Source organism: Tursiops truncatus, chromosome X, assembly GCF_011762595.2.
Source record: "Tursiops truncatus isolate mTurTru1 chromosome X, mTurTru1.mat.Y, whole genome shotgun sequence".
NCBI lineage: Eukaryota > Metazoa > Chordata > Mammalia > Artiodactyla > Delphinidae > Tursiops > Tursiops truncatus.
Genome location: NC_047055.1, coordinates 126,920,335 through 126,946,389, shown reverse-complemented (window position 1 = coordinate 126,946,389; position 26,055 = coordinate 126,920,335). Strand labels below are relative to the sequence as shown.

General features: G+C 51.4%; 1 protein-coding gene across 1 annotated transcript in view; it reads right to left on the bottom strand.

Moving 5' to 3' along the window:
- Window positions 1-26,055, bottom strand: part of LOC101325505 (matrix-remodeling-associated protein 5) — a 29,037-nt gene continuing 2,982 nt past the window's right edge. The window contains exons 2-7 of the mRNA XM_033849241.2: window positions 25,823-26,038; window positions 20,400-20,529; window positions 19,763-20,153; window positions 11,098-16,086; window positions 6,819-7,719; window positions 1-3,042 (exon numbers count right to left, since the gene is read on the bottom strand). Of these exons, the coding sequence (XP_033705132.1) occupies window positions 1,134-3,042; window positions 6,819-7,719; window positions 11,098-16,086; window positions 19,763-20,153; window positions 20,400-20,529; window positions 25,823-26,038 (8,536 nt within the window). The 3' untranslated portion in view covers window positions 1-1,133. The remainder of the gene's footprint in view (window positions 3,043-6,818; window positions 7,720-11,097; window positions 16,087-19,762; window positions 20,154-20,399; window positions 20,530-25,822; window positions 26,039-26,055) is intronic.

The window sequence follows — 26,055 nt, the reverse complement described above, 5'->3', positions numbered from 1 at the left end:
TTCTTTGGAAAATATTACTTTATTATCCAATGTACATTAGTTTGACCTTAAAAATACAGCAAAGCAGTCGTGGAAGTAACAGATCTATTTTTCGAGGACACAAATTGACAGGAGGAAAGATATTTCTGGGCTCCTCTGGAAGGCTCTGGGATTATTCCGTGCGGTCACAACTTCGCTCTGTCCTCCCTCTCCTGGCGTCTCCCCGGTCCCGCACGGCTCTCTCCGGATACATTTTATTATCAACAGGGAAATCCAGTATCTCAGCATCCCCTACCGGAGGGTCGCTGGGAAAGGTAACATAACAGTGGTTTATGAATTCGAAGGAAGTCGGGAAGGAAACTGGTTTTAATTGCATTTCCGTGCCTGGTCTGATGTATACAAACCTTGTAAAGACCAATAATTTATTATTTTTAATGAGACAGAAAGTATGTCTTTCTCTTTCTACTCTCATCGTCTGATTAGAAAGAAAAAAATATATATATATATAAAACACTATATAAAAAGTGAGTTCCAGGGAGAAAGCGTCCTTTCCTATAAAATGGGAGCTGTACTGTAGGACACTTGTACGTGAGACACAAACAAACAACCCCTCTGGTTGTCAGCCCTTGTCGGGCACACTGCAGTTCTGAAGTGACAGAAGGAGTAACGGAAAGACGGATACTCATTCTAGAACGTTCTATCATGTTAACACGGCAGCGGGTTAACTAGGTCATGCATCTTCCGCGGGGGTAGCAAGGCACTGTGAACCTCGACAGCTTCTTTGCAGTGAAGGCTCCTTAGATATCCTACAGACGCCCGTTCAAGCATCAGGATGGTACCAGCAACGCAGAATTTGTAATTTGCGCCCAAGTCCTGTGAAATGGAAGGCAAGAGCATACAGCATCCTGTAAACATGAAAGGAAGTCCCCCAGAGCGGCCGACACCCGCTTCCCGTGTCTGCATTGCTTCCTTTCGTCAACGAGCACAGGTCAAGGTCGACAGTGGGCCTCGAACCCAAGCCGGAGGGGGCCACCGTGTCCCGGGACAAATCCTTTTAGAGCCCTGACTCTCCGGCCCCCGCTGTGAACCCAAAGGAGGCTTCGTTCTAACTTCGGAAGCAGCGGCCGTGGAGTCCAGGGTGTGCTCCCGGGGTTTCAGTAGACGTGGACGTAGGTTGTTTTTGAGTCACGGCCCAGGAGGTTTTTGGCGGTGCACTTGTAGAAGCCCGCGTCCCTCTGGGTGGCCTGTTGGATGATTAACGACCCCTGTGGGTGAAGAAACCTGTTCCCGTAGAGACGGGGCTGCGTCCCCGCGGTCAGGTGCGATTTGTCCGGCAGCTCCCAGCTTATCTCGGCTTTGGGAATGCCCACGGCCAAGCAGTTCATCTTCACGGTGCTCCCGGGCCGGGTGTAGATGACAGGTGTGGGTTCACTGGTGATCCGGGGAGGATAGGCAATCACGATCACCGGGACGTTCACGACGGAGGGTCCGTACTCCGTGTCCGCCTTGCACACGTAGGTGCCCCTGTCGAAGACGGACGCGTCGCGCACGGTGAGGGTACCGTTTTCCCAAAGGGTGAAGCGTCCTCGGACCTGGGGACCCTCCAACACCATGCCGTTGGGCAGCGTCCAGGAGGAGTGGGTCTGCCGGGCCCCCGGGAGGATGCAGGGCAGCTGCAGGGTCTCCCCGTTGATGATGCTGACCAGGTTGTGGTACTGGTTGCTCGTTTTGGGTTTCAGCCCCACCTTCAGAGACACCAGCCTCTCCGTGTAGCCCGCCGAGTTCCTGGCCACGCAGCGGTACGCCCCGGCGTCCACGGAGGAAAGGCCGCTGATGTGGAGCATCCCGTCGCCCTTGTGGTAGAACCTCTGCAGCTGGTGGCCGCTCTGCAGCTCCGTCCCGTTGGGAAGGACCCACAGCAGGGTGGGCGTCGGGGTCCCGGCTGCCGAGCAGTTGAGACTGATGGTGTGGCCGGCCATGGCGGTGATCTTCTCGCTGACCGGGTCGTGGAAGATGGGCTTCTCCACGGGCTCCAAGACCGTAAGTTGCACGATGAGTCTGGCTTCCCCGCCCTCGTTACGCCCAATGCACGCCAGCTGGACAGAGTCGCTCCTCCTCAGACTCTTGATGTCCAGGGTACCGTTGCGATGGATGGTGATGCGGTTGCCATGGTAAGGGGCCGGCAGGACCACGCCCTCGGGAAAGGCCCACAGCACCCTCGGCGTGGGGACGCCTTCCGCCTTGCAGTCGATGAGTTTGCGACTCCCTCCCGGGGCAACCTCCCGCACCGTGGTGATGGCATTGGGGTGCCCGTTGATCTTGGGCGACTGGACGTTGACGTGAATCCAGACCGTCTTCCTGTCCTCCCCGGCGCTGTTCCTGACCACGCAGGTGTAGTTGCCGCTGTCCGAGCGCTGGGCTTTCTGGATAAGGAGAGTGCCGTCCTGATATATCTGGTACTTGTCGGAGGAGGTGGGGATCTGCCTGCTGGTTGGAGAAAGCCAGGTCACCCTGGGCGTGGGTTCCCCTTTGGCCTCACAAGCCACGGCGACCACGTCCCCATAGGGGACCTGGACCACGGAGTACGTCTTATTCCGGATGACGGCGGGCTCGGTCACCACCTTGACGCGCACCCTCATCTCATCCTTGCCAACCTGATTTTCGGCAAAGCAGGTATAGTCACCTTCCTCTCGCAACCCGACCTCGTTGAAGTAGAGGGTTCCGTTGTTGAAAACGACGTAGCGCTTGGTCCGTCCACCGCTGTCGTCGGACTGCATGAAAGAGTTGACCAGGCTGCCGTCCGGGAGGCCCCAGGAGATCTCGGGGTTGGGGAGCCCGGTGGCCATGCAGTCCACTTTGAGGTCGCCCCCATAGAAGACCCTGTGGTCGTTCTCCTCCTTGTGCTGGATCTTGGCTGCTTTCATGACCACGTTGACCTTAAGCATGACGAAGTCATCGCCCACCTTATTCCGGGCGACGCACAGGTAATCCCCCGCATCTTTGTCCGTGACGGATTTCACCACCAGGGTCCCGTTGGCAAACGCCTTGATCCTGGTGTCAAAGCTGACCGAGAGAAAGAAAACAGAATGAGATGTCAGTCTCCCGAACGCTGTCTCTCCCGGCTTGAGGTCACCGGAACGAAACAAAAACGTGTGGATCTCAGAACTCTGGGCGCACAGGGCTGCCGCTCAAAAACGTTGGATGGATTTTGCAGCCCGGAGGGGACGGCCATCCAAACGCAGAAGTGATTTATTTACCAGTTAAGAACTCCCCGGTGGAGCCTGACCTTTGGCTGGCCTGGCCTCTGATTCGAAGATGTGAAACGCAGTCTAAGACGTCAGCCCGGTTTGTGTGGGCGTGTGTGGATCAAATACTTGCCTGTTGTCAGCGTGGAGCTTGTTGTAATGATAAAAGCAGAGAAAATTCTAGCGTCCTGGACAGAATGAATGTGCATTAACCTTAGGAAGAGGTGACATTTTTCCTAAAAGTTTTAGAGACGATGTTTACTCTTGACAATTTTTATGATGTTGTATCCCATTATGAGGCAAACAGGCAGCAAAGCAGCTACAGTATGGATCGCGTAGTTGTGGTTATACCCAGAGTTTCGAGGCTACGATTGGATTCTTCAGAACTTGGTGCTACTGGTGTACAAGCTTCTTCCCTAGAATCTGTAACGAAAGCGTCATGACCCTCACCAGCTCGTACCCTCCTGCTGACTTTCCGTTTCTCCACGTGGCAGACCTAAACTCACACACTGCTGAGTTAGTATTCGAGAAAGAATTTTCAGTTTAAAAAGGCAACATGGAAAGAAAGACAGAAATATCTTCACTAGGCGTGTGACCTTTTTATAAATATACATCGGTATGTCCTCCAGCAACGCAGAACTAATGTTTTGAATAACGGGGCGAAGAGATTTGGGAGGTTCCTACTTTAAACGTGTCCAGATTGAAAATCTCAATTACTTATAATTCTGGCATCTGCAGGGAGAGCTTGACTATTATCCCTAAATATTTCCTGCACACTGTGTCATTCTAATAGCACGTCTGGAACCGTGTCACTGATTTAAAAAAAGAGAAGTGTCTGCCTATGATGGAATTCAAGCCTGATTATCGTTCATCAAAGCACCTACCAACAAGGACCACGTCACGTGTTTTGTTGGCCACGAGCGAGAGTCCAGTCAACCTGAATCAGTAGGTCGTTCGATAGGCGTGGAGCAGACAGAGGTATTATAGTGAGTCTTGGAGTTAGAATCCAAAAATGTATACAGTAGCACATGTCTGTAAACATTTAGAAACTCCTATAGCAGCAAATCCTAACCTTGGTCATTATCTGAATCAGCAGAGCGACTCTGAAAAAGATGCACGGCTACACATTACAGGAGACTTAGCTTCGAGACAGGAAAGTCCAGTATCCCTGTTTTACAGCAGTCCCAGTGTGTAGGCAGGGCAAACAGCCCGTTCTTTTAAAAAACTCACATGGGCTGTTTCATTACACTTTTCTGAGAATGTCATTAGCCAGAAGCTAGGAATAATGAAGCTACAGAGACTGTGGCTTATGGTTTATACAGAGATACCAGTAGCATGGCCCCAAGTCACACCGGAACTACATTCTTTCCCTTCAGTGTTCAGTCAGCACTGCCTCAGCCTCGCCAGTGTCGATGGAAAACAACCCTCTGCGCGGCAGGACACCGGCTCAGCTGGAAGATACTGCGGGGAAAATCGGGCATGTGGTATTCCGGATCGACGGTGCAGGGCTCACTAGGCACCACCCAGCCATCTGAAGTTAAAATACGGCGACTTGGCCCTTCTCCTGCGCTGGAAGGAGACTGGGCAGACCAGACACAGCTGCGCAGAGCCTTGGGCGCTGCTTTGGGTCACGTCCCAGGGAGGAACCCGCGCCGAGGCGGGTTCCTGTCTGAGCTGCCAGGCTGTGTGGGCTGGAGACGCACCACAAGCCAGGGGGTTTCCAACATGACGCCACGGATGTGTCTTTGCTTCCTGTTGCCAATCACTGTCTCTTTCCTCTGCATCTTGAAACACTTATTAAAGAGACAGTGGCTTTTGGGGTCTACCTCAGGGTTTCTCAGCCTCGGCACTACTGATAGCAGGGGCTGGATGACTCTCCGTGGTGAGGCGTCCTGTGCATGGTGAGGTTTCGAGCAGCCTCCTGGGTCTCCACTAATCAAAGAGTATCAACCCTTCCCCACGAGCTGTGACTACTGAAAATGTGTCCAGACATGGGTGAGTGCAGGCCTGGTAGACAGAACCGTCTAGTTGAGAACCACTTCCACAGACAGACAGGCGACAGAGGGTTAGAGATAGAGAAAGATCACAGAAGAGATAAATGACAGATGATATACAGAGAATACATGATAGAGACACATGGAAAGATACTATAGAGATAAATAATACATATCACATAGGTGATGACAGACAGATAAAAATAAATGATAGACAGATAGACACAGATGACAGAGAGAGAGGTAAGATGGATGGCTAGGTAGGTAGATAGAGCTAGAGACAGATGAAGATAGATGATAAGATAAATGACAGATGATATATAGAGATACATAGAATAGATGACAGGCAGATGCAAAGATACTAGACAAACGATAGATATCAGATAGGTGATGCTAGATATAGAAAAACAGATGATTGGTAAATAGGTAAAGGGTTTGAGCTAGATATGGAAAGGTGAGGGATGCCAGATAGATACATAGAATAGAGGATAGACAGGCAGATGGAAAGGTACCAGATAGATAAACGATAGATATCAGATAGGTGACGACAGATAAAAATAAACGATAGATAGATAAATAGATAGATGATAGTTTTCCTTGCTAAGACAGCATTTCTCAGCGTCAGCACTACTGATACTTGGGGCTAGACGACTCTCTGACGTGGGGCTGTGCTGTGCACTGTGGGGTGTTCAGCAGCATCTCTGGTCTGTACACACCACATGCCAGTAGCATCCCCTCCTTGCTCCCCAAGTCTCATCAACCAAAAATGTCTCCAAACATGGCTCAATGTCCCCGGGGGAGAAAATCCCGCTTGGTTGAGACCCACTGCTCTAGAGTCATACATCTGCGAATTGAAGACGGGGCAGGGCAAGGTGCTTTTTTTCCTAGCCAAGATGAACTCTTAGAATTGCAGATGTGCTACCTTTGTGCTGCCACTTGCCTTTGATTTCTTTGTTTTATCTCCTTTCCTTCTATTGCTAACACATTTTGAGATACGATCGGAAGCTCCTATGTGTTTTGTTGAGATTAGAATAAGACAAGAAATTGTTTTATCTAATTATTTAAATACAGTTAAAACTACGAGCATTTATAAAGCAGAAACTAACACACCATTGTAAAGCAATTATACCCCAATAAAGATGTTAAAAAAAAAAAAAAAAAAAAACTACGAGCATGACAACAAAAGCTATTGCTTTATCTTTCTTTGGAGGCGGGGAGTAGAAAAGCAGGGCTAAGGGCTAGGTGTTTGCTCTGCATCTCAACTGATAAAGACAAGATTGGGACTTCCCTGGCGGTCCAGTGGTCAACACTCTGCGCTCCCAGTGCCGGGGGCAAGGGTTCGATCCCCGGGCGGGGAAGGAAGATCCCACATGCCGCCCCCGGGCGGGGCGGGAAACAAAGCAAAAAGACAAGATTGCATCGTGTGAGAAAGAAATGCCCCCGACCCGGCCCACACAGGAAGCAACATCTGCGCGTCAGCACTGCCGACAAGGAGTCATTCCTTCTTCTGCCCGACCCCATGAGGAGGTTTCCCCAGCACCCAGAGGGGAGACAGGCTCAGGAGCCCCGGGACTGCTGGCGAGGCAGGAGCGCCACGTACCTGAAGAGCGCGTCTATCATCCTCTTGGACGGCAGCCTCCAGAGGATGCGCGGCCAGGGGTCTCCGGAAGCGCTGCAGTCCAGCCGGAGGGTCCCCCCGTAGCGGACGTCGGTCCTCTGCGGGGAGGTGCCCGTGATGCGCGCGTTGGCGGCGGCGCGCTGCACGGTGAGCTGCACGGTCCTGCGCGCCGAGCCCACCAGGTTGGCGGCCACGCACTCGTAGCGTCCGCTGTCCTTGGGTGCCAGGTTGCGGATGTAGAGGGTCCCGTTGGGGAAGACGAAGAGGTTGTCGTGGATGAACTGCGAAGGGCGGATCTGCGTCCCGTCCCCCAGCGCCCAGCGCACGCTGGGCAGGGGCGCGGCCTTGGCGGTGCAGTGGATGTGAATGCTGAGGCCAGGGGGCAGCGAGATGTTCTCCAGCTCCTCCTGGTGGATGACGGGTGGGAGGGCCGCCACGTGCAGGCGGATGGCGAGGCTGTCCGCGCCGGCGGCGTTGCTGGCCACGCACTTGTACACGCCCCTGTCTGAGAAGGACGCCTCCTTGATGGACAGGGTCCGGTTTTCGTGCAGCGTGATCCTGCCCTCGACGGGGGAGACGGTCTGCCACACCCTCCTGTCGGGGAAGATCCAGGAGATCTGGGGAGCTGGGGTCCCCTTGGCCAGGCACTCCATGACGATGGTGTCGCCCAGGTAGACGGTGACATCCTTGTAGTGGGCGGCTAGGATCTGGGGCTGCTGCACCGTGACCGACAGCAGGACCACCATCCTGTCTGCTCCGTGCAGGTTTGTGGCCGTGCACAGGTACTGGCCGCGGTCCTGCACCTGTACGTTTCGGATGACGAACGTGCCGTTCTTCAGGACTTCAAACCGCTGTACTCTGGTGTTGGGGGTCATGAGAGCCCCTGGAAACCAAACACAGGCACCGTCAGGTTCAGGGCAAACACGGTCTTGCCAAAGGGACGAAACAAGGATTATGAGTTAATCTGATTCTCCTCTTTATGTCCAGACAGTGAAAGCAAAAAAAGACCCACCCCCAGTGCCTCTGATATTCGTCGTGGATGTTACGCTAATCCCCAGATCAGGGCATACGCCACCTTCAGGCCAAGGCAGCAGGCATGGTTTTCAGAGAGGGTTCTGGAAGCCGCCAGAACCCGTCATGAACCCCAGGGTCTCCCAGGGTGGCCTCTTCATTTACTTTAGGTACTGGAGAGGCAGCCCCACTTCGCTCAGCCTCTGCCTCGCCGCGTGGAGGCTGTCCTCCTGAGGTCCCCAGGTCGGCTGCAGGGATGCCCCAGGTTCTCAGTCACCGCCTGCCTCTGTCCGGCCAGGGTCCCGAGAGCGACACGGGGCTGGTCGTGCTGTGCCCCGTCTGGTTGAGTTGCAGGCTGACGCAGGCTTCCTGACGGTGCCTGACAGCCCCACCTCTGCAGTCAGAGGGCACACAGCCGTCCACACGCCCGTCCTTCTCCCCACTGCCTACACCCCCTGTATTTTATAGCCCATCCCTCAGGACTCTGCCACAGTCGGGGTCTGTAATAATCAAGAGTTTCTGATGTTTTGACGTGTTGGGGCCTTGCTGACCTTCCAGGGATGGCCAATTCCTAGAGATATAGCAGAGGACCCCCCTTCCAAATGCAAACTCACCCATCCAGAGCCTGCCCCCCACTCCCTGCTCTGAGAGGCTCCCATACTCTGGGCCACCATCCACCTGCCCTCATCCCCCCAGGACAGGTACCAGACAACTAGGGCAGCCCGTGCACCCAGGACCTGCTGGAATTATTCACACCAGGCCGTCCTAACCCCGCTCGCCCTGCCTCACCTGTTCCTTCCCGCAAAAATCACAGGAAAGGCTCTCGTCTGGTTTCCCCCTTTCCCTCTGCCTCCCGACCGACCCTGGTGCTTCCCCGTGTAACCCCGCTTGGTGTGCTGTGCCCCTTCCTCTTGGCAACCGTGAGCGACCAAGTGTCTTTTCAGTGGCAGTCATCTCCTGACCTGTTAGCCTCACCTTACCTGAATAATAACAAATCCTATATTGAAAGACTGGGAAAAGCCCCAGCAAACCCTGAGTTTCAATCCTCCCACCCTATCCCACGCTGCTCGGTTCCCGGGTCCATGCGCCCGTCAGTGGGCTATTCATTTTAGTTTTGACAAACTCCTCTGCGTCTTTTCCTAGTCATTTTCTCTAAGCTGGGAGTCCTGCCTTTGCATGGAACCCTGGAACCCTGGACGCTGTTCCCAGCCCTAGTGCTGCGGATTCGTGTCCTCGACCTCCTAAGTTACCTGAAACTTCCCCCGACAAGGCTTTCCGTCGTGCACGGGGTACTGCAGGTGAGTCTTCCCAGCCCACCTGCTCATAGGGAAACAGGTGCTGGTTGACGACAGTATAACCTCCCTGCCTTCGAGGAGATGCAGGTCCTTCTGGTCTGGGTCCAAGCCCTCCTGGATGACAGGTGACTGTGGGCGTGGAAGGCCTCCTGCTGCCCCTCAACCACTTCCCCATTGAGGCATTTTATGATGCAGGGACCCCAAAGCGCTTGTCTATTTCACTGGGTTTCAGGTGGGAGGGAAGGCCCACTAAAACCGCCTGCAGATCACGATGGGCAGGTGGAAGGTGGCCTCCTGTTAGCACTCGATGAGATGATTTGGTTTACTGGGTAGAAAAGGTTCAATACAATAAGAGACATCGTGCAGCTCCAGAAAACAACGCTGGCTGGATGGGAGACTGTCTGGTTTGGGCATGAAATGAGGAAGAACTTTCTGAAAACTGGAGCTAGCTAACAAAGGAGAAGCCAGCAGTAGAAACAGATTCCTGGTCAGGTAGAGGAAGGTGCGTGACTGTCTAGGGAGGGGGCGTGGTCCAGGGATGCTCTAAATGGCATAGGGTACGGTGGACCCTAAGGATGAATGCAAACGGGATCTCCCAGGGGAGGAACACGCCTTCCTTCGAAGGCACAGTCCTTCTAGAATGAAAACCCCGTGGTGTTCCCCATTTGCTATTTCAAGCAAGTTCCTTATTAGAGCATTACGAAAGCGTTTGCTGTCAAATGCGGAGCTGATCAAGATGCTGGTAAGTTCCCCGTGCTCAGTGCTCTCTGCTCACCACTGGGGCACAGCCAACATGTGTGAGATAAGCAGGGAATGTGCAGTTCTCTCTAGTGATAGCAGCACTTGTCATTTCCTGGATTATCTCAATGGCAACCGAAGAAAACCCAACCCTCTGAACAGGATGCGAGCCTGAAGGACTCAGCCATGTTGAGAGAGAAGGGAAGAGAAAGGGGAAAAGGGAGGTCCGTTCGTGGAGGCTGTAGGCCCTCCGCTATTACTTTCTTCCGTCTCCTAGAATCTCTTTCGCCATCGGGAAAGCCGACGGTCATTTTATGAAGCACAGTGGTCTTTGGGCGTCCCAGCCTGCTAAGTAGAGACCACTGTATAGAGCCTTGTTACGGACTGAACTGCGTTCCCACCACAATTCATATGTGAACGCCCTGACCCCCCAGGACCTCAGAATGTGGCTGTATTTGGAGTTGGGGGTCTTTAAAGAGGGGATGGAGGTACAATGAAGTCATTAGGGTGGGTCCTGATCCCACAGGACTGGTGTCCTTGTAAGAAGAGGGGATTAGGACACAGACGCACACAGAGGGGCGACCCTATGAGGACACAGGGAGGAGATGGCTGTCTACACACCAAGGAGGGAGGCCTCGGGAGGAACCAGCCTTAGTGACACCTTGATCTTGGATTTCAACCTCCCCACACTGAAAGGAAATACATGTGCTGTTCCAGCCGCACCATCTGTTCCGGCGCTTCGCGACGGCAGCCCGGGCGGACTCATACGATCCTATCTCTAGGTTCAAGTCAAAGCAATGCCTGATGAGCTCACACCAAGCTTCACTGACCTTTCAAGCCAGCGCGAGGACAAGAGGGGTTGGCACAGTTCCCCTCACGCCCCTCTGCACCCCGACATGGCTCGTGGAGGACTTCTGTGCTGGACCTCACTGGGAAGAGGCAAGAGTGGCACGGCCCTGAGCCTCGGTTAGGAATGCCCTACCCAGAGAAGCTCGCACGTGTGTCCATGACTCCATTAAAACCCGACACCCATTTTAATTCCCCACTTCCCGTGCCCGTAAAGGAATACACCTGTCGGCGGATTCTCAGATGTCCTTTGCCATCCCATCTGCCTGTCCCTCTGCCCGGAATCTCTGGTTCTACCTGAACTCACGGACTCCAGTAAGCCCCTCCCCTACACAAGCCCTGGTTAAAATGCAGGTGTTTAAACACCCTACCTGTGGACGGCTTTGTCCAAGTCACGAAAGGCTTGGGTTTCCCCATAGCCTCACACGGGAACATGACATCTGTCTCGGCAGTGACGGACACGGTCTGGGGGGATTTGGTGACAATCTGGGGCTTTTCCCCGAGCGTCCAGAATTTGGATGCAGGTGGCCCTCTGGAAGAGAAGAGCTTTGAGCTGCTCTGATGGAAGCTTCTGGAAGGCTGGGCAGATGTCATGAAAGGGATGGAGCTCCGGGTGGAGTAGACCAGAGGGATGTTTCTTAAGTTTGTGGAGGGTGGTGTCACGGTCCGGGGAAGGTGCAGTACAGGAGGTGCTGGGGGACCAAAGTCCACATGGGTGACGCTCTGAGAATGTATCCTGTTGTAGGGACCCGGGTTGACTTTTCTCCCTCTCGTCCCTGGGGCAGGAGAGGTGGGGACCCGAGGCTTCGGAGTAACTGTCAACTGTGGAAAAGAGAGGGTCCTGTTGAAAAAGAAAGGGACTCTTCCATCGGGATAATACGGGACTCTCGAATCTGGAAGCTTGCCAGCTGGGTCTCTTGAATCAGGGATGCTGTTGTCTCCAAACAATGTGGGGCTGCCGTTGAATGGGTCAGTTCCCCGGTCAGTCGACTTACTAGGAATGCTAGGATTGGACCTCGGCAACGGAACCACAGGAGTCGTTGAACTTGGTAATACCGGAGCCGTAAAGTGCCTATTCTCCGGCGGATCCCTGGACGGATATGCAGTGATTTCCGGTCTGCTGGTCAGGTGGGGCTGGCGAGTGACCACGTATCTAAAGGAGCTTGCTGTGGCCGTGTGTGGCCGCCTCACGGTTCCTCTCTGGGGGACCGCTGTGGCAGCGACTCTGGCTGGTTGGTGGAAACCTTGGACCCTCCCAGCCTCGTGGTGAGTATCTGGACGCCCGGGAAGGCCGTTTTTGGTCGTACCGTCCAAGGCTTCCTTTCGCAACTCCTGCTTTGGAGTGAAGGTAAATTTGTCCTGGTGGGAAGAGGGAGTGGATAATTCGTTTGGCTTCGATCCATGCTGAGTTCCTTCGTTATTCACTGAAGGTGTTCCAGTGGCTGGGGTCCCCCCAGCATAATGGAAGAAAATGTTTTGTTTGGAAGCGTCTGACGTTGGCAGTGTTTCTGACGTAAGAGGTGTGGGCTTTGCGGTGGTTTCAGCCAGAGACACACGAGTCGTGGGTGGGAGTGGGGTTGCTGGTTCCCCCACCAGGGCACGTGTGGAGACTTCATTCCGGTGTCTAATTTCAGAACGGAGAGTGGCTGGAGTGGTTTCACGATGACTCTGACCACTGATGGTGGTTTCCACCTGACCTGAAGATGCCTCTACTTTTAGGATGGCGAGAGTAGTTGAAGGGACCACTTCTTCCTGTTGCGAGAGCACAGAGACTGCGGCAGAAGGTGAAAACTCAGAAGGAAAACCTAGGTCCTCCGACTCTTTTAAAAAGGGTGAGTCTGTAAGAGCTTCTGAAGAGCTGGTAACAGGTGGGTCTGTCTGTAGCCGCCCAGGCTGGGCTGCCCTTGGAGGAGTCCACCTTGCACTTCCTGGAAAGCCAGAAGGAGGGGATGCCTCCTTAAACACTCCCACACTGGAGACCTCGGCCCCAGAAGGTGAGGCCACATGAGTGACTGACTCGCCAGGGACCAGACCGTTGGTTTTAGAGTCCTTGATGTTTGTGACATCGTAATTCTTAATTTCCTTTCCGTCCGATACAGGCTCGTCTGTGACTGGAATTGTCTCTCGGAATTTATCATGAGATAAATGTGCTTCGGTGGCGGCTGTCCTGTCATCTTCCACTCTGGTTATCTCACGTGGGTCTCCAGTTGTGAGAGAAACGGTGGTGGGTGAAAGTACAACTTCTGAACTGGGGGTAACAGTGTTTGTACGTTTATTTTCTGGGGAAGGGCTGGGCTTGGACACAGACGCTATAGAGCTCATGGTAGAGGTGAGGTATCGATGTTTCTTTGGCCTCTTCCCATGTTTCCTGCGTGGGGCGCCCCTGGATACGGGTTCTGCATGCTTCTCCACGTCCATCAGTCTTGGGGTACCAACGGTGCTGTCAACCCAAGATGCAGGAACCAGCAAGCTTTCCGCTTGGCTTGAAGTCTTCACTTCGGGTGCCTGAGTCAGTGGTGCCAAGAACGTGGCCGCTGGGGCGAACGTCGTGGGCGGGGTTTGTTTATGCCGGTGCCGGAATCGGTGGGGGCGCAATCGCCTCCTCCCGCTGGGTCTCCTTCGGGAAGGATGAGTGGTCAGCGCTGACGGGGACGTGGCCTTTGGGGTTGGCCTCATCATGGCTACCGTGCTGGTGTCCCTGTCGAGCAGAACGCCAAGCGTGGTTCTCTTGGGGTGCTTCACGGCAGTGATGCTCGTCACGGCTTCCAGGGCTGAGTCCGGCAGCGTGCTGGATTCGATGCCTTGCCTCTTACTCTCAGGAATTCCGGAGCGTTTGGGGTCTCTCTCTCGCAGACCTCCTTCCTGCAGTGTCTGAGAATTCTCCTCTGTGCCCTTGGGAATCCGTGGGTGGCCCTGAGTGCTTAAACCACTTTTCACAAGCTCGGGGCTCTCTGTTTGCTCTTGCAGAGCTGTTTGTGCTGGGACTTCGGGGTCCCCTAAAATGGGATCTTCAAATGGCTCAGAGGTCCTGGTGTCAGCAACCCATGAGGCAGGCACTGGAGTAACGTGTGCGGAGGTGTGTCCTTTCGTCGTACTTTCACCTGGTTGTGAATTTGTCTCCAGATCTCGGTGAAAGTATGGCAGGGTCTCGGACTCCGCCAGGGAGATGGCATCCAGTGGCGACTCATACTCACTGGCCGGAGCCCCTGGCATGGACCCAGCGTCTAGTGTAGACCAGCCCTCTGTGGCCATGTTTCTGTCAGTGGGCTCTTCGCGGACCACATCCAGGGTCTGTAGAGTAGAAGATTCGTAAGGCACAGGTAGCGGTGTCGTGGCTGTAGCCCAATTCGAGTCAACTGCAGTGGGAGCTGCAGGCTTGGTCTTCTCAGAAAACTCCTCATCAATCAATTCTTCCAGGTGTGCGCTTGTCACTTTGGGGTCAGCAAGAATCACTCCGTCGTGGCCAGACTGGACCAGAGCCATCCTGGTGGAAGAAACAGTGCCGGAAACCTGCTCTTCCTTGCCAAATAAAGAGACATCTCCTGAGGACTCTTCTGCACTGGTTGTGGTCTGCACAGGTGATACTGAGCGGGGAGCAGCTGCAGGCAAAAGGGGTGTCACTTCTAGACTCTCCGATGGAGGAGTGCTGGTTCTAACGACCTGGGGTACTTCTGTTCCCTTAGGGAGATTTCTCCCACGCACTCTGGCGAGAATATCTGCCCACTGCTCTGGACTGATCTGTTTGTTTGCCACGTTTATCCTTCGTCTGGACTCAAACACTCTGCGACCTTCTGCGATGTTTGCGTCTGGTTCCTTTTCGGAAGTCTTCCAGTGTTTCAGTTTTCTGCGCCCTTTCTTGGTTTTCTGACCTCCAGCGATGGCATCGTCCTTTGCTTTGATGAACATCTCTTGGTCCTTTGGATGGAGAACTCTCCTCATGGTGTTACCTTCATCTCCTAGGCCAGATCCCCCTTCATCCTCCACGACATCTCCTCTTCCTCTGGAAAGGGTCTTCCCACCTGGGCGTCTGCCTCTTTTCGATGACCTGGCAGATCCCTTCTTACTCACCGTGATCCCCACCGTAAAATGATCTGCCCCTTGCTGGTTGACAGCCACGCATCTGTAGTAACCACTGTCGCTTCCTTGGACCTTTGGGATGTAAAGAGTTCCATCGGCCAACATGTATGTGTGCGACGTGTTAGCCATGGCGTTAATTATCCTTCTGTTTGGAAGGATCCAGCTGATCTCGGCTTCAGGTATGGCCAGAGCATTGCAAGGCAGCGTCACCGGCTCCCCCGGGCTCTTCTGAATGGTCACGGTATGTCCGTCAGGGGGCTGAGTGACAGGTGGTTGCACAAGGACCCTATAGACCATTCGATCCATTTCATCCCTCACCTGCGCGATGCACTGGTACAAACCAGCGTCTGACTGCTCCGTGGATTTGATCTTCAGCCAGCCGCTGGTGAGGATGGAGAATCTCCCGTCCTCGTCTTCCATGGGTGCCTTCAGGACAGAGCCATCTGGGAGCACCCAGGAGATGGACGGGCTCTCAGAAGCCTTCACGTTGCAGCTCAGCTGGCATGGACTCCCTTCCAAGACGGTCTGGGCTCTCTGCACCGCTCTGCTAGGCTCAATCATTACCCAGCTTCTGCTCCGAGACGGCCTCGCGTCTTTGGCGGACACGGTGACAGCATGTTGAGAGGAATAGGACAGCAGCACTGTTTGGGCCGTGCTCTGACGCCGGTTGAGCTGGAGGTGTATGGACGGCTGCGTAACCCACTCTGGCTCTGCCAGGATGTGGGCTCTGACGCCCGTGTAGTAGAGGGTCTCGTCGTCGGCGTCTTGCCTGTACTGGTAGCCGAGTCTGGGGTCTTTGCTGAGCGTGAGCTCCCGGTGTAGCGTCACAGGGACCTCGCTGTAATAGGCAATCAGCTTCCAGAGTTTCTCATAGTTTTCTCGCGTCATCGGACACTCGAAATCCAAGGCGACCGTGGCGTTTATCTCTATCTCTTGAGGGTCTGTCTGGTTCAAGTGTAGCTGGTACACGTCCACGGGCTTCTTGATGTCACAGACCAAGTTCACTGTGTTCCCGTGTTCGTCGCTCATATTCAGAGAGACGTTCCATACAGGATACTGGAAGCCCTGCAGGGAGGATGGGCTGTCGCCGTCCTGCTCTTGACTCTGATTTTCCTCGCTACTCCCGCTCCCGTTCTGTCTCAGAGGGGACTCGATAGAAGGCTTCTCACAGGCGATGTCCTGCAGCCTCTGAAGCTCTTGTTTGTGCAGCTTCCTGGGACTGAAGCACGTGGAGCACAGCTGACCCCCTTCGTAGGCCTTGTCCTTCTTGCATTTCAGAATCCCTGAAACACGCAATCACACACAAACATGCTATGAGTCAGTGACGCAAAGAACGGCCAGAGGGTTAACGCCTTTGCATCTTTATCACCCGGATGCACTTCCACCACGACTTAGGACCTCACCCACCTCGCTCTGTGACGTCACCTCTGACTTGAAGTCAGTTTAGCACAGTGCGTGGTACCTCACCGGGGTTTTGGAACTTCCGGACGGTGAGTGATGAGTACTTTTCTAAAAGGTATTTTTAAGTTAAAAAAGAATGGCTATTCATACGTATTAGACAAGTAACCTTTTATGAGGGCCCAGGAGAATCTACGTGAAGTCACTGCAACCCGTGAATATATTTCCAGGTTATAGGATCGACAGCTGGCATGGATCGTATCGTGTCTACCTTTTATAATTATGTTTTCTCTTGCTAGAATTATTCATTTCAGGCAGTGTTTACTTTTTGGATTCACATTCTACTCTTGGCTTCCCGCACATTAAGTCCTCCAGAATTTTCTCCTTCTCTGGCCAACACTGACTCTTTCACTGTTTCCTCCTTCTCTGCCCAACTCGTTACGGATGATGTGTTCCTTGAGTCGGTCTCGGCCCTTTCCCTGCTTGTGCCGAGGTCTCAGATGGCCTCGCCCACGTGCATGGTTTCAGTTACCGTTCACTCGCCAGTGATGAGTTCCAGCTGTGCTTCTCCCGCCCAGACTCATTCTTATGAGTCCCACACCCAACGTCCTACTTGACACGTCTATTAAAGGGCACAAAGGTTCCTCGAACTGACACCTATAGAACCACATTATGTTTCCTCCCTGCTAGACGTCTCGGGGCTTTTCTGTAGTCGTAACTGGGGAGACTAGAAAACTAGGATGCTTTCTGACAGTCTTCGTGGCACGTGTCCACTTCTTTCCATCCGCGCTGGGAATAAAACAGCCAAACTGCCGTCACCCGGAGTATTATAAACCTTCCAACCAACGTCACTATGTCTACTTTTGCTTCTCTGAATGCAGTTCTCTATTCGAGTTTCAAAATAAACATCTTGAGATGCAAATAGGATGGTTTGACATACCCCCCCCAAACACACATACACACAAATACAAGACATACCACACAGACACACATATGGACACACTCAAACATATGCAGACATAATGCATACATATGGGCACACAAAGGCACAGGCGTGTATCTCCAGAATGGCTGCGACGGCTCTCTACCCCCCCGAAGCTTCATGATTCCACCACCAGCGTGTAGTGTTCCTGCTGGGACATGACGGTTTTCAGCCTGTCCTGGACCCAGAGGGGTTTGGGCACTGAAATACGAACAGAGGTGACGTGTGTCTTTTCTGATTAAGAAAATTAAGAGGTCAGTATACCTGTCCTTCCTCATCCTTTGCCTGATTTAGCAAATCTGGCATCAAATGTAAAGTGGAGCCATCCATGAAAGAACCTGAATCTCAGCATCTCCACGTGGAGGAAAGACACCTGGCCGCTGCACGCGCCTAAAGGAAACTGCGGCCCATGAAACCAAAACGACAGGGAGGCACCAACTCACACCAGTCAGAACGGCCATCGTTAAAAAGCCTACCAACAATAAACGCTGGAGAGGGTGTGCAGAAAAGGGAACCTCCTGCCCTGCTGGTGGGAATGTAAATTGATACAGCCACTGTGGAGAACAGGATGGAGGTTCCTTAAAAAACTAAAAAGAGAGCTACTATATGACCCAGCAATCCCGTTTCTGGGCATATATCTGGAGAAAACCATAATTCAAAAAGACACATGCACCCCAGTGTTCACTGCAGCACTATTTACAACAGCCAAGACATGGAAACAACCCAAAGGCCCATCAACAGATGAATGGATAAAGAAGATGTGACACATATATACAATGGAATATTACTCGGCCATGAAAAAGAATGAAATAATGCCATTTGCAGCAACATGGAGGGATCTAGAGATGATCATACTGAGTGAAGCAAGTCAGAAGGAGAAAGACAAATATCACATGATATCGCTTGTATATGGAGTCTAAAAAAATGATACAAAAGAACTTATTTATAAAACAGAAACAGACTCACAGACATAGAGAACAAACTTACGGTTACCAAAGGGGAAAGGGGGGAGAGGGTACATTAGGAGTTTGGGATTAACACATGCACAGGACCATATATAAAATAGATAAACAGCAAGGACCTACTGTATAGCACAGGGAACTCTACTCAGTAAATAACCTACAACAGAAAAGAATCTGAAAAAGAATATATATACATACACGTTTTATATATATATATATATATATATATATATATATATGTGAAAACAAAATTGTGACATGTATAAATGAAAACAAAATTGTGACCTAAGGTGTGTGGGCTGGAAGTTCCTCGATGGCCACAGGCTGAGAGGCTAAGCTGAAATTAAGGGTAGCAAGACCTCTCAGAGGAGGAGAGCTTTCAGTGAAAATCTGAACGCTGAAAAGAAGCCAGACCCTTGAACATCTAACAGAAGAGTTTTCTTGGTAGATGATGACCAGGTCCAATGACGCTGAGCTACAAATCAGTTCAGACGGTGCCTGGAACAGAAAGCAGCGCAGTGTGGCTAGAGCAGAGTGAGTACAGGGAACAGCGGGACCAGCCCATCGCAGGAGGGTAGGCACTGCGCTAGCCTGCACTCTAGAGCCCACGCGCCACAACTACTGAGCCCGCGAGCCACAACTACTGAGCCTGCGCTCTAGAGCCCACGCGCCACAACTACTGAGCCCGCGAGCCACAACTACTGAGCCTGCGCTCTAGAGCCCACGCGCCACAACTACTGAAGCCTGCACGGCTAGGGTCCGTGCTCCGCAACAAGAGAAGCCACCGCAATGAGAAGCCCGCGCACCGCAACGAAGAGTAGCCCCCACTCATCACAACTAGAGAAAAGCCCACGCGCAGCAACAAAGACCCAACACAGCCAAACATAAATAAATAAATAAAATAAGAAGGTAAGAAATGTTTTTAAAAAACGAAAAGAAAAAGACCTACTCAGAGCACTCCATTTGCCTCCTCAGAGACAGGAGAAAGGAGTTAGACCCAGGCTGGTGGCTGTGAGGTTGGAGATGAGCCACGAGACTCAGGTAGGATAAGCTCAACGGGCTCTGAGGATGGGTTCCAACGTGGGGCTTGGGGAAGGGGGTGTAAAAGAAAAAAGGAAAAAAAATCTTTCTTATTTTGATGCAAAATCTACTTTCTTGCAACTTCTACCTATCAATCCTGGGTTTTTTTCCCCCCCTCTGGTTCAGTACAGAACACCTGTATCCCCCATCACAGAAGAATAATCACATAGCCAGCCCAGCGTTCTCTTTTCCGAGCATCCCTGAACACTTCCTGTAGGACGAGGATGCATGGAAAATCCAACCTCTAGCTGTAACCCAAGGTCGAAAAGAATCCTCCAAACATGCCTGCTATGCCAACCAGAGCCAACTGTCGATCACTCATTAAATGATAATCGCTCTACGTTTCGATAAAGGATCCATGCGTTTGAATTATGCCACGGAGCTGTCTTGACATTTCAGTGATATCATCTCCTGCCTCACTGGTTTGAGGACGTGATTTCACCCGACCTAAGACGAAGCAATGGCGCAGAACGTAATCTGTCCAGAGAGGTGAAGGTTGGGCAGCTAAGGGTCACGCAGCCGCTCTCCTGTCCTTACCTCTTGACTTTGCATCCCATTCCAGAAACCACTTCATCTCACAACCACAGGACCACGGATTCCCGTGCAGGTAAAGGTTCTCCAGAAGCGGCATGCTCTGAAGCACGCCGGGGGGAAGGGTTGTCATCATGTTCTCGGCTAAGTAGAGGTGTCTCACGGTGGAGAGTCTGAAATAATCCAGAAACGTGAACGTGGAGAACGTGGCAGGGTGCAGCTGGTGAAGCATGTTTCCCTCTAAGTGAAGTAGCCTTAGGGACGTCAAGCCGCTGAACGCTTGTGGGTGGATAAACTCGATCTTGTTGTGGTCCATGTGTAGCCTTATGAGGTTCCAGAGCCCCCGCAGGGTCTCTCCTGTGATCACTCGAAGCTTATTGTAGCTGAACTTGAAAACCTACAAAGACAGGGAGGACGGGAAATCCTGTCTAAGATTAAATAAAAAACCTGAAAACCAACCAACCCACAACCAGGAAGAGAAACCAGAACAAAGGGCAGGAACGTAATGACATTAAGCTCGTCTCTTAGGTTAAAAAAAAAAAGGCCACTTAAATCATTGTTAGGGAACATTCTATAGCTTCCCCTCTTCACGACGGGTCCTAGAGGCTGCTAGTCGCGCTGTTCATAAATGCCCGGGGTTTACCTGGAGAGAAATGAGGTCTCTCAAAGCCCCGTCGGGGATGCTGGGAATGTCATTGCCGTGAATCATAAGCAGCTCCAACTTGGTCAGTCCCGCAAACGAGGTTTCCGACAAAGCCTGGATGCTATTGAACCTGGAAAATAAGTCACTGGAATGAGGAGCAGTGAAGTTAAAGCCCAGCTGGGAGGAGTTCCCAGCCCACCCAGGGGCGACTGAGCAAAATGTTGATTCTAGGGTTGTACTCGTGCCACTTGCAAAGCATAATCCTCTCTCTCCGTGTCCTTGTCTATTTCTAAGGTTGCAAAGAAACCCACACATTTTTCTTAGCCTTCGTGCAGTGAAGGCGTGATCGCTGGAGTTCTGACTGGGAGCACACTTACGTGGTCACAGGCTATTTGGGGAGATACATAAGAGTTAGACCTTTAAACGCAGCTGGTCGAAAGGGCCCCTCATTGGAAATCATAACAAAGACATGTGGCCAGCACGCATGGAAACCAAAAAACCAAAAAACCAAAAGACAGCTTTGGAAGTGGCTTTGCATATAGTAAGACAAGGACGTTCTCTGAAATAAAGGACCAAATGAAACAGACACCCTTATTTCGCAAAGACAAGCTCCCATTTCTGATGGGTGATGGAAGTTATCTGTAAACATTCTGGTGCGTTTGGGGTGTTGTTTTTGCAGAGAGATTGGTAAAGACGCTTCCTCGACCGGTCTGGAAATCCCTCGCTGCTCCGTGGTTAGTGACACCAGGGAATCCCCAAAGTGAATCCCTGGAGAACCAATTATAAGATGAACAGAGAATCCTGTACCTTGCTGTGTCGTAGGGCAGGAACCTGGGGTCAGGGCTTCTGTGGAAATCCAACACATCTATCCTGACATGGTTTCTGTACTTCCCCTTATCACCTCAACAAAAGGAAATGCGTCTGTAGAGGAGGCCGGTAACAGCTCAGAGCTAACTCGGCAGGTGATGGCCAGGTCCAGTTTCCTCCTGAGACACATACGTGCCCCACACCTCGGTGATCACAGCCTCTAGGGAGGTGAGGTCCACCCCAGAGCTCAACATCCTGCAATGCACTGGCCAGCCCCCATGACAAGGAACCGTGGTAAGTGGGCCCCAAACGTCATGTGCTGAAGTGGAGAGTCCCTGCCTTAACCCAGGTTGGGACAGGATGGGGGGTTGGTGCGCTGCCTCATTTGTTCATCATTACTTGGACGCTACCAAGAAACCTGCCCGAGACGGTGAACACCCAAGAGGGGATGAGTATCAGCGCGTAAACTCTTTTCCATTCCTTGTTGCCTGACGCTCGTCTGGAAACAGTTTGTGGGAGAATATTGTCAGGGGAAGTTGGTGAGGCTGGCAGGGACCAGGTAATCTCAGAATTGGGAGGATGTAGAGAGGAAAGAGCTTCCTTTGTTCCAAGTCCACCGGGAAGTCACTAGAGGGTTTTCAGGAAGGCTGTGGCATGAAGAAAGTCACGTGGTAAAACAACAAAGGTCCACTCTGTGCAGAATGGGTCAGAGACAGACAAGAGGGGAAGGAGGAGACCACGTGCATCCCGGGGAGGGACGCCGGTGTCCGCGGGCAGGGTGGCCGCCGTGGAGATCAACGTACGTGGGAAGTTTCCAGACGTGCTTAGAGCAAGAGGCCACAGGCATGGCTGAGGGATGGAACTGCAGATAAGGAAGAGCTTGCGGGGGAAACACTTGCAAGTTGTATTTGCCACGGGATGTTGAAGAGGCTTGTCAGACGCCACAGTGAGGGTGGGACCCAGGAGGCAAGTGAAGACCTGAGACGTGCACATGCAGGAAGCATTCCCGAATGGACGCATGCACTAAGGGCTTGGGGGGAGGTGACGCCACCTGCGAAGACCCCAGAGGTAAAGAAGAGTAGAGAGGCCAGAGGGAAGAGGCAGGTCTGGACTCGGAGGCAGGCGGTGGTGCAAGTCAAAGGCTCCACCTCTCAGGTGGGTCAGAAAGAGTCTGATGTTCCGCAGCACATTTTCGTTCAAGGCTGTGCTATTCCTCTCCTGGAATTTTTTTGTCTCCCCAGAGCCTCACTTCCAACTTGACGTCCAGCTACAACGGTGGGTGCCGCGGCGGGCAGACGATAAAGGGGAGGAAGATGTTTGCGTGCAGGGGGTCACCTTGTTTGGATTCCCTCCCCACCTGAGTAAATCCCCTCAAAGTCCTGGATGGGGGGCATGTCAGCTCAGGAATCCTCCTTCCTGCATCCCTCTTCCTGGTGCTTCCTTTTAAGAGAGTGACAGATGCAGGAGCTGCGGGTGTCAAGGTTACAAATGCGGGGTGGGGGGGCCGGGGGGGGGGACATTTCCAGGACAGACAAAAGACAAGGGAATCACGTGAATGGCAAATGCAGGAAACATTGTATTCTCTCTGCACACCCAAGGGGTGTGGGTGAATTCTCTCCGCATCTGTCTAAAAGCCGGCAGAGAGACGGGGAAACTCACGTGGCAGTCAGGAAAATAATTTGACCGGCAGACTGAAATGACCTGGTGTACAGTCCCATCCTTTAACTGGTCAGCTACCCATCCTTCTCTCCAAAGCATCTTCCTCATCTGTTGACGGGCAATAACTGACTACATAACCAGCTAAATGGAACGATTTTTATATCAGAAACATAGAACCGTTTTGCAATATATACACATCTCAAATCATCATGTTCTACACCCGAAACTCATATAAGGGTGTCAATGATGTCGCCAATAAAAAAGAAAAAAACAAATATATGTAAAATTGCTTCACGGATATCCGTTAGGATCCCAAAGCAGAATTTAAAATGAAAAAGAGCTGATGGGCATGGGAGAAATTTCAGCAAGATGTCATCAGAACGCATCTTTCAATCAAAGGGGGGAAAATCTTTAAAGGTCTATAAATCAGACATTTAACTGCATGATATGTTCTTACTCAGAAATATTTGGAAAGTGATTTCTGAAAAAGCTTTGGGGCTGTCCAAACAGGAAACAGCAGATCTTTCTTTCAGTGCTGAGTGAGAACCCTAAAAACATCTGTGTGGGAATGAAAATTTTTCATTACTGCTCTGCCAATAATCCCTCATTCCTTGAGAGTTTTAAACCCTTTCCAGACCGTGAACAGACAACTCAGACCCTGAGTTCTATCTGTATTAGACGTTGCTATTGTTTTTTGTTTCCCCCAACAAAAGGCACAATGCCAGCCTCCTTATCTGCTTCGAGACTGGTTTCCAGAAATAGTGCTGTGATATTATAAGAGTGATTTTTAAAATGTGGCACATTGAATAATGTTACAAATTAAGCCAGATGGAAGTAATATATGTGGGTGCAGTGAAGCTATTCCTTTTTTTCCCCTTTATCTTTAATATCACACAAAACCATCTCAAGATCTTATTGGAGATGGTAGGAAAAAGCATAATTTTGATATCTGTCTTTCATTCTAGTGGCAAAGCCTGTAGGACACTGTAATTCACTGTCTTCAGCATTAATTGTTTAAAATGAAACCACCAAGAACTATGTTCTCATTGAGACGTGACATAGGTTCCACGCTTACAAAACACGTCAATTTAAAGATGGGCGGAAGAGAACCCTCCTGGAAACTGTGAATGAGATGCAAACAGCTCCACAAAAAAACAGTTTATAGGTCTTGCAAGTCTCAAGCTATCACACAGCTAACTTTTGGGAGAGGATGCATGCGGTGTCTTCCCCAACCCCCCAGCCAGCCTGACAGCCCAGATCCTCAACACACAACGGGTGAGGCATTCGGGGCTCCTACACAGGAAACACAGCAGAAGACAGTCCCCCTGCACCTTCGATCCCACACTGTCTAGGGGGCTCCCCTAAGGCCTAACAGTAGCCCCGATTCTGTGCCCTGACAAGGGGTCAGCCTTGAGGGATTAGGTGGTTAACCCGCAAGAGGGACACTATGCTGAAAATGGCTCATGAAAGGGGCGACCCCTAAAGACAGAGCTCTTTTGCACCCCAGGAGGTGTAAGAAAGAAGAGAAATCATAGATAAGCTCTATTTTCCTTTCCACAAACTAGCACAGCCCATCCTAGCCTGACTCAAAGCAGCCCCAGTTCCCCTTCTGAATGAACTGTAAGATTGTGAAAAGGAAACTGGTTTGAAAATTGTAAAATGATTTAAAGATGGCAACAAGGAAACTGTTACTGTTCTCTCTGCTGGCAAAGCCAAATTGTTTTCCCCACGGAACCATCATCACTGTGTTAGATTTTTCAGAGTGTCAAATCGTAAAGTTTGCCAAACTTTTTTGGAGAAGGCTATTTAATGGTCTATTGCTATGGGTTCAGTGTTTTCTCTTATTGTCTTAACTTCTCGTTCTTTTATTCTACTACTGGACTTTATAATCGACAAATGCAAGAACGGTTGAAGCTCTGTACTCAGAGATGTCTAGGCAGGTTTACAATTTTTTGTTTCATCTTATGAAAATGTCCCCACAGCGGCTATTCATCAAACCCTAAATAATTTCGTTGTTTTATGGGTGGTAGAAAGTAGCGAATAGGTTTTGTTGAAGCAGTCCAAATGATTGTTTACTATTGAAGTTGTACATTGTTTAATATGAAAATTGCACATGAGTACCTGTAATTCATAGCAATGTACACTAATGTACAGAAAGCATATATGGGTACAAAAGGAAACTAAAATACAAAAATTCTACCCTGAAATGCTGCATTAAAATATCTGTTTAAAAGATACTAATATTGGGCTTCCCTAGTGGCGCAGTGGTTGAGAGTCTGCCTGCCGATGCAGGGGACACGGGTTCATGCCCCGGTCCGGGAAGGTCCCACATGCCGCGCAGCGGCTGGGCCCGTGAGCCATGGCCGCTGAGCCTGCGCGTCCGGAGCCTGTGCTCCGCAATGGGAGAGGCCACAACAGTAAGAGGCCCGCGTACCGAAAAAAAAAAAAAAAAAAAAGATACTAATATTTTAAATAGGCAAAATCTGAAAGAACTCTTATTTCCTCAATGTCACAACTGCGTCATGCAGATAACCTACAAAGTGTCACAGATGCCTCACTTATTCCTCTTATTATTATGTAATAGTTCCTGAAGTCCATTTAGAATACTATTAGTATATTGATGTGTGTGTCATATGCTTTCATATCTGCATTAAAGAACTGTTATCAACGGAGACTTAGCAAGGAACTGAAGCTGTCCGAGACGGTTCGTTATTCAGCCTTGTGATAGAAGCTTCCGGTGACGGATCAATGCAGGTAACAGCCCCCAAAGGACCACATTTAGTATAGTTACAAATGCCCCCTCGATTCAGCCCATATAGGAGCACATAACGCAAGACACAGCGACACATAAAGGAGCATGTATTCGCAGTTACGTAAACGCACACACACATAACGAAAAACCAAATCAACACGCATGCGAGGAGGCTGCGATGGCTCAGAAAGAACGTGGTACAAACCCCAGATTGATTCTTTCCACATGTTTAGAAATCCCAGCGGGCACGGAAGCCAAGGAGCGGAACGTGCAGTGGACCTCGCTGGGAACATAGCAGGCGCAAGGATACGGACAGGCCAGCGCGGCGCGCGGATGTCCCCACAGCAGAATCAGCACCACGGAGAGTGCTCGCCACTGCGCCCGCGTTGGCATCTTGTCGGGGTGGGTCATCCCAGGACACCTGTCGTGGAACCACAA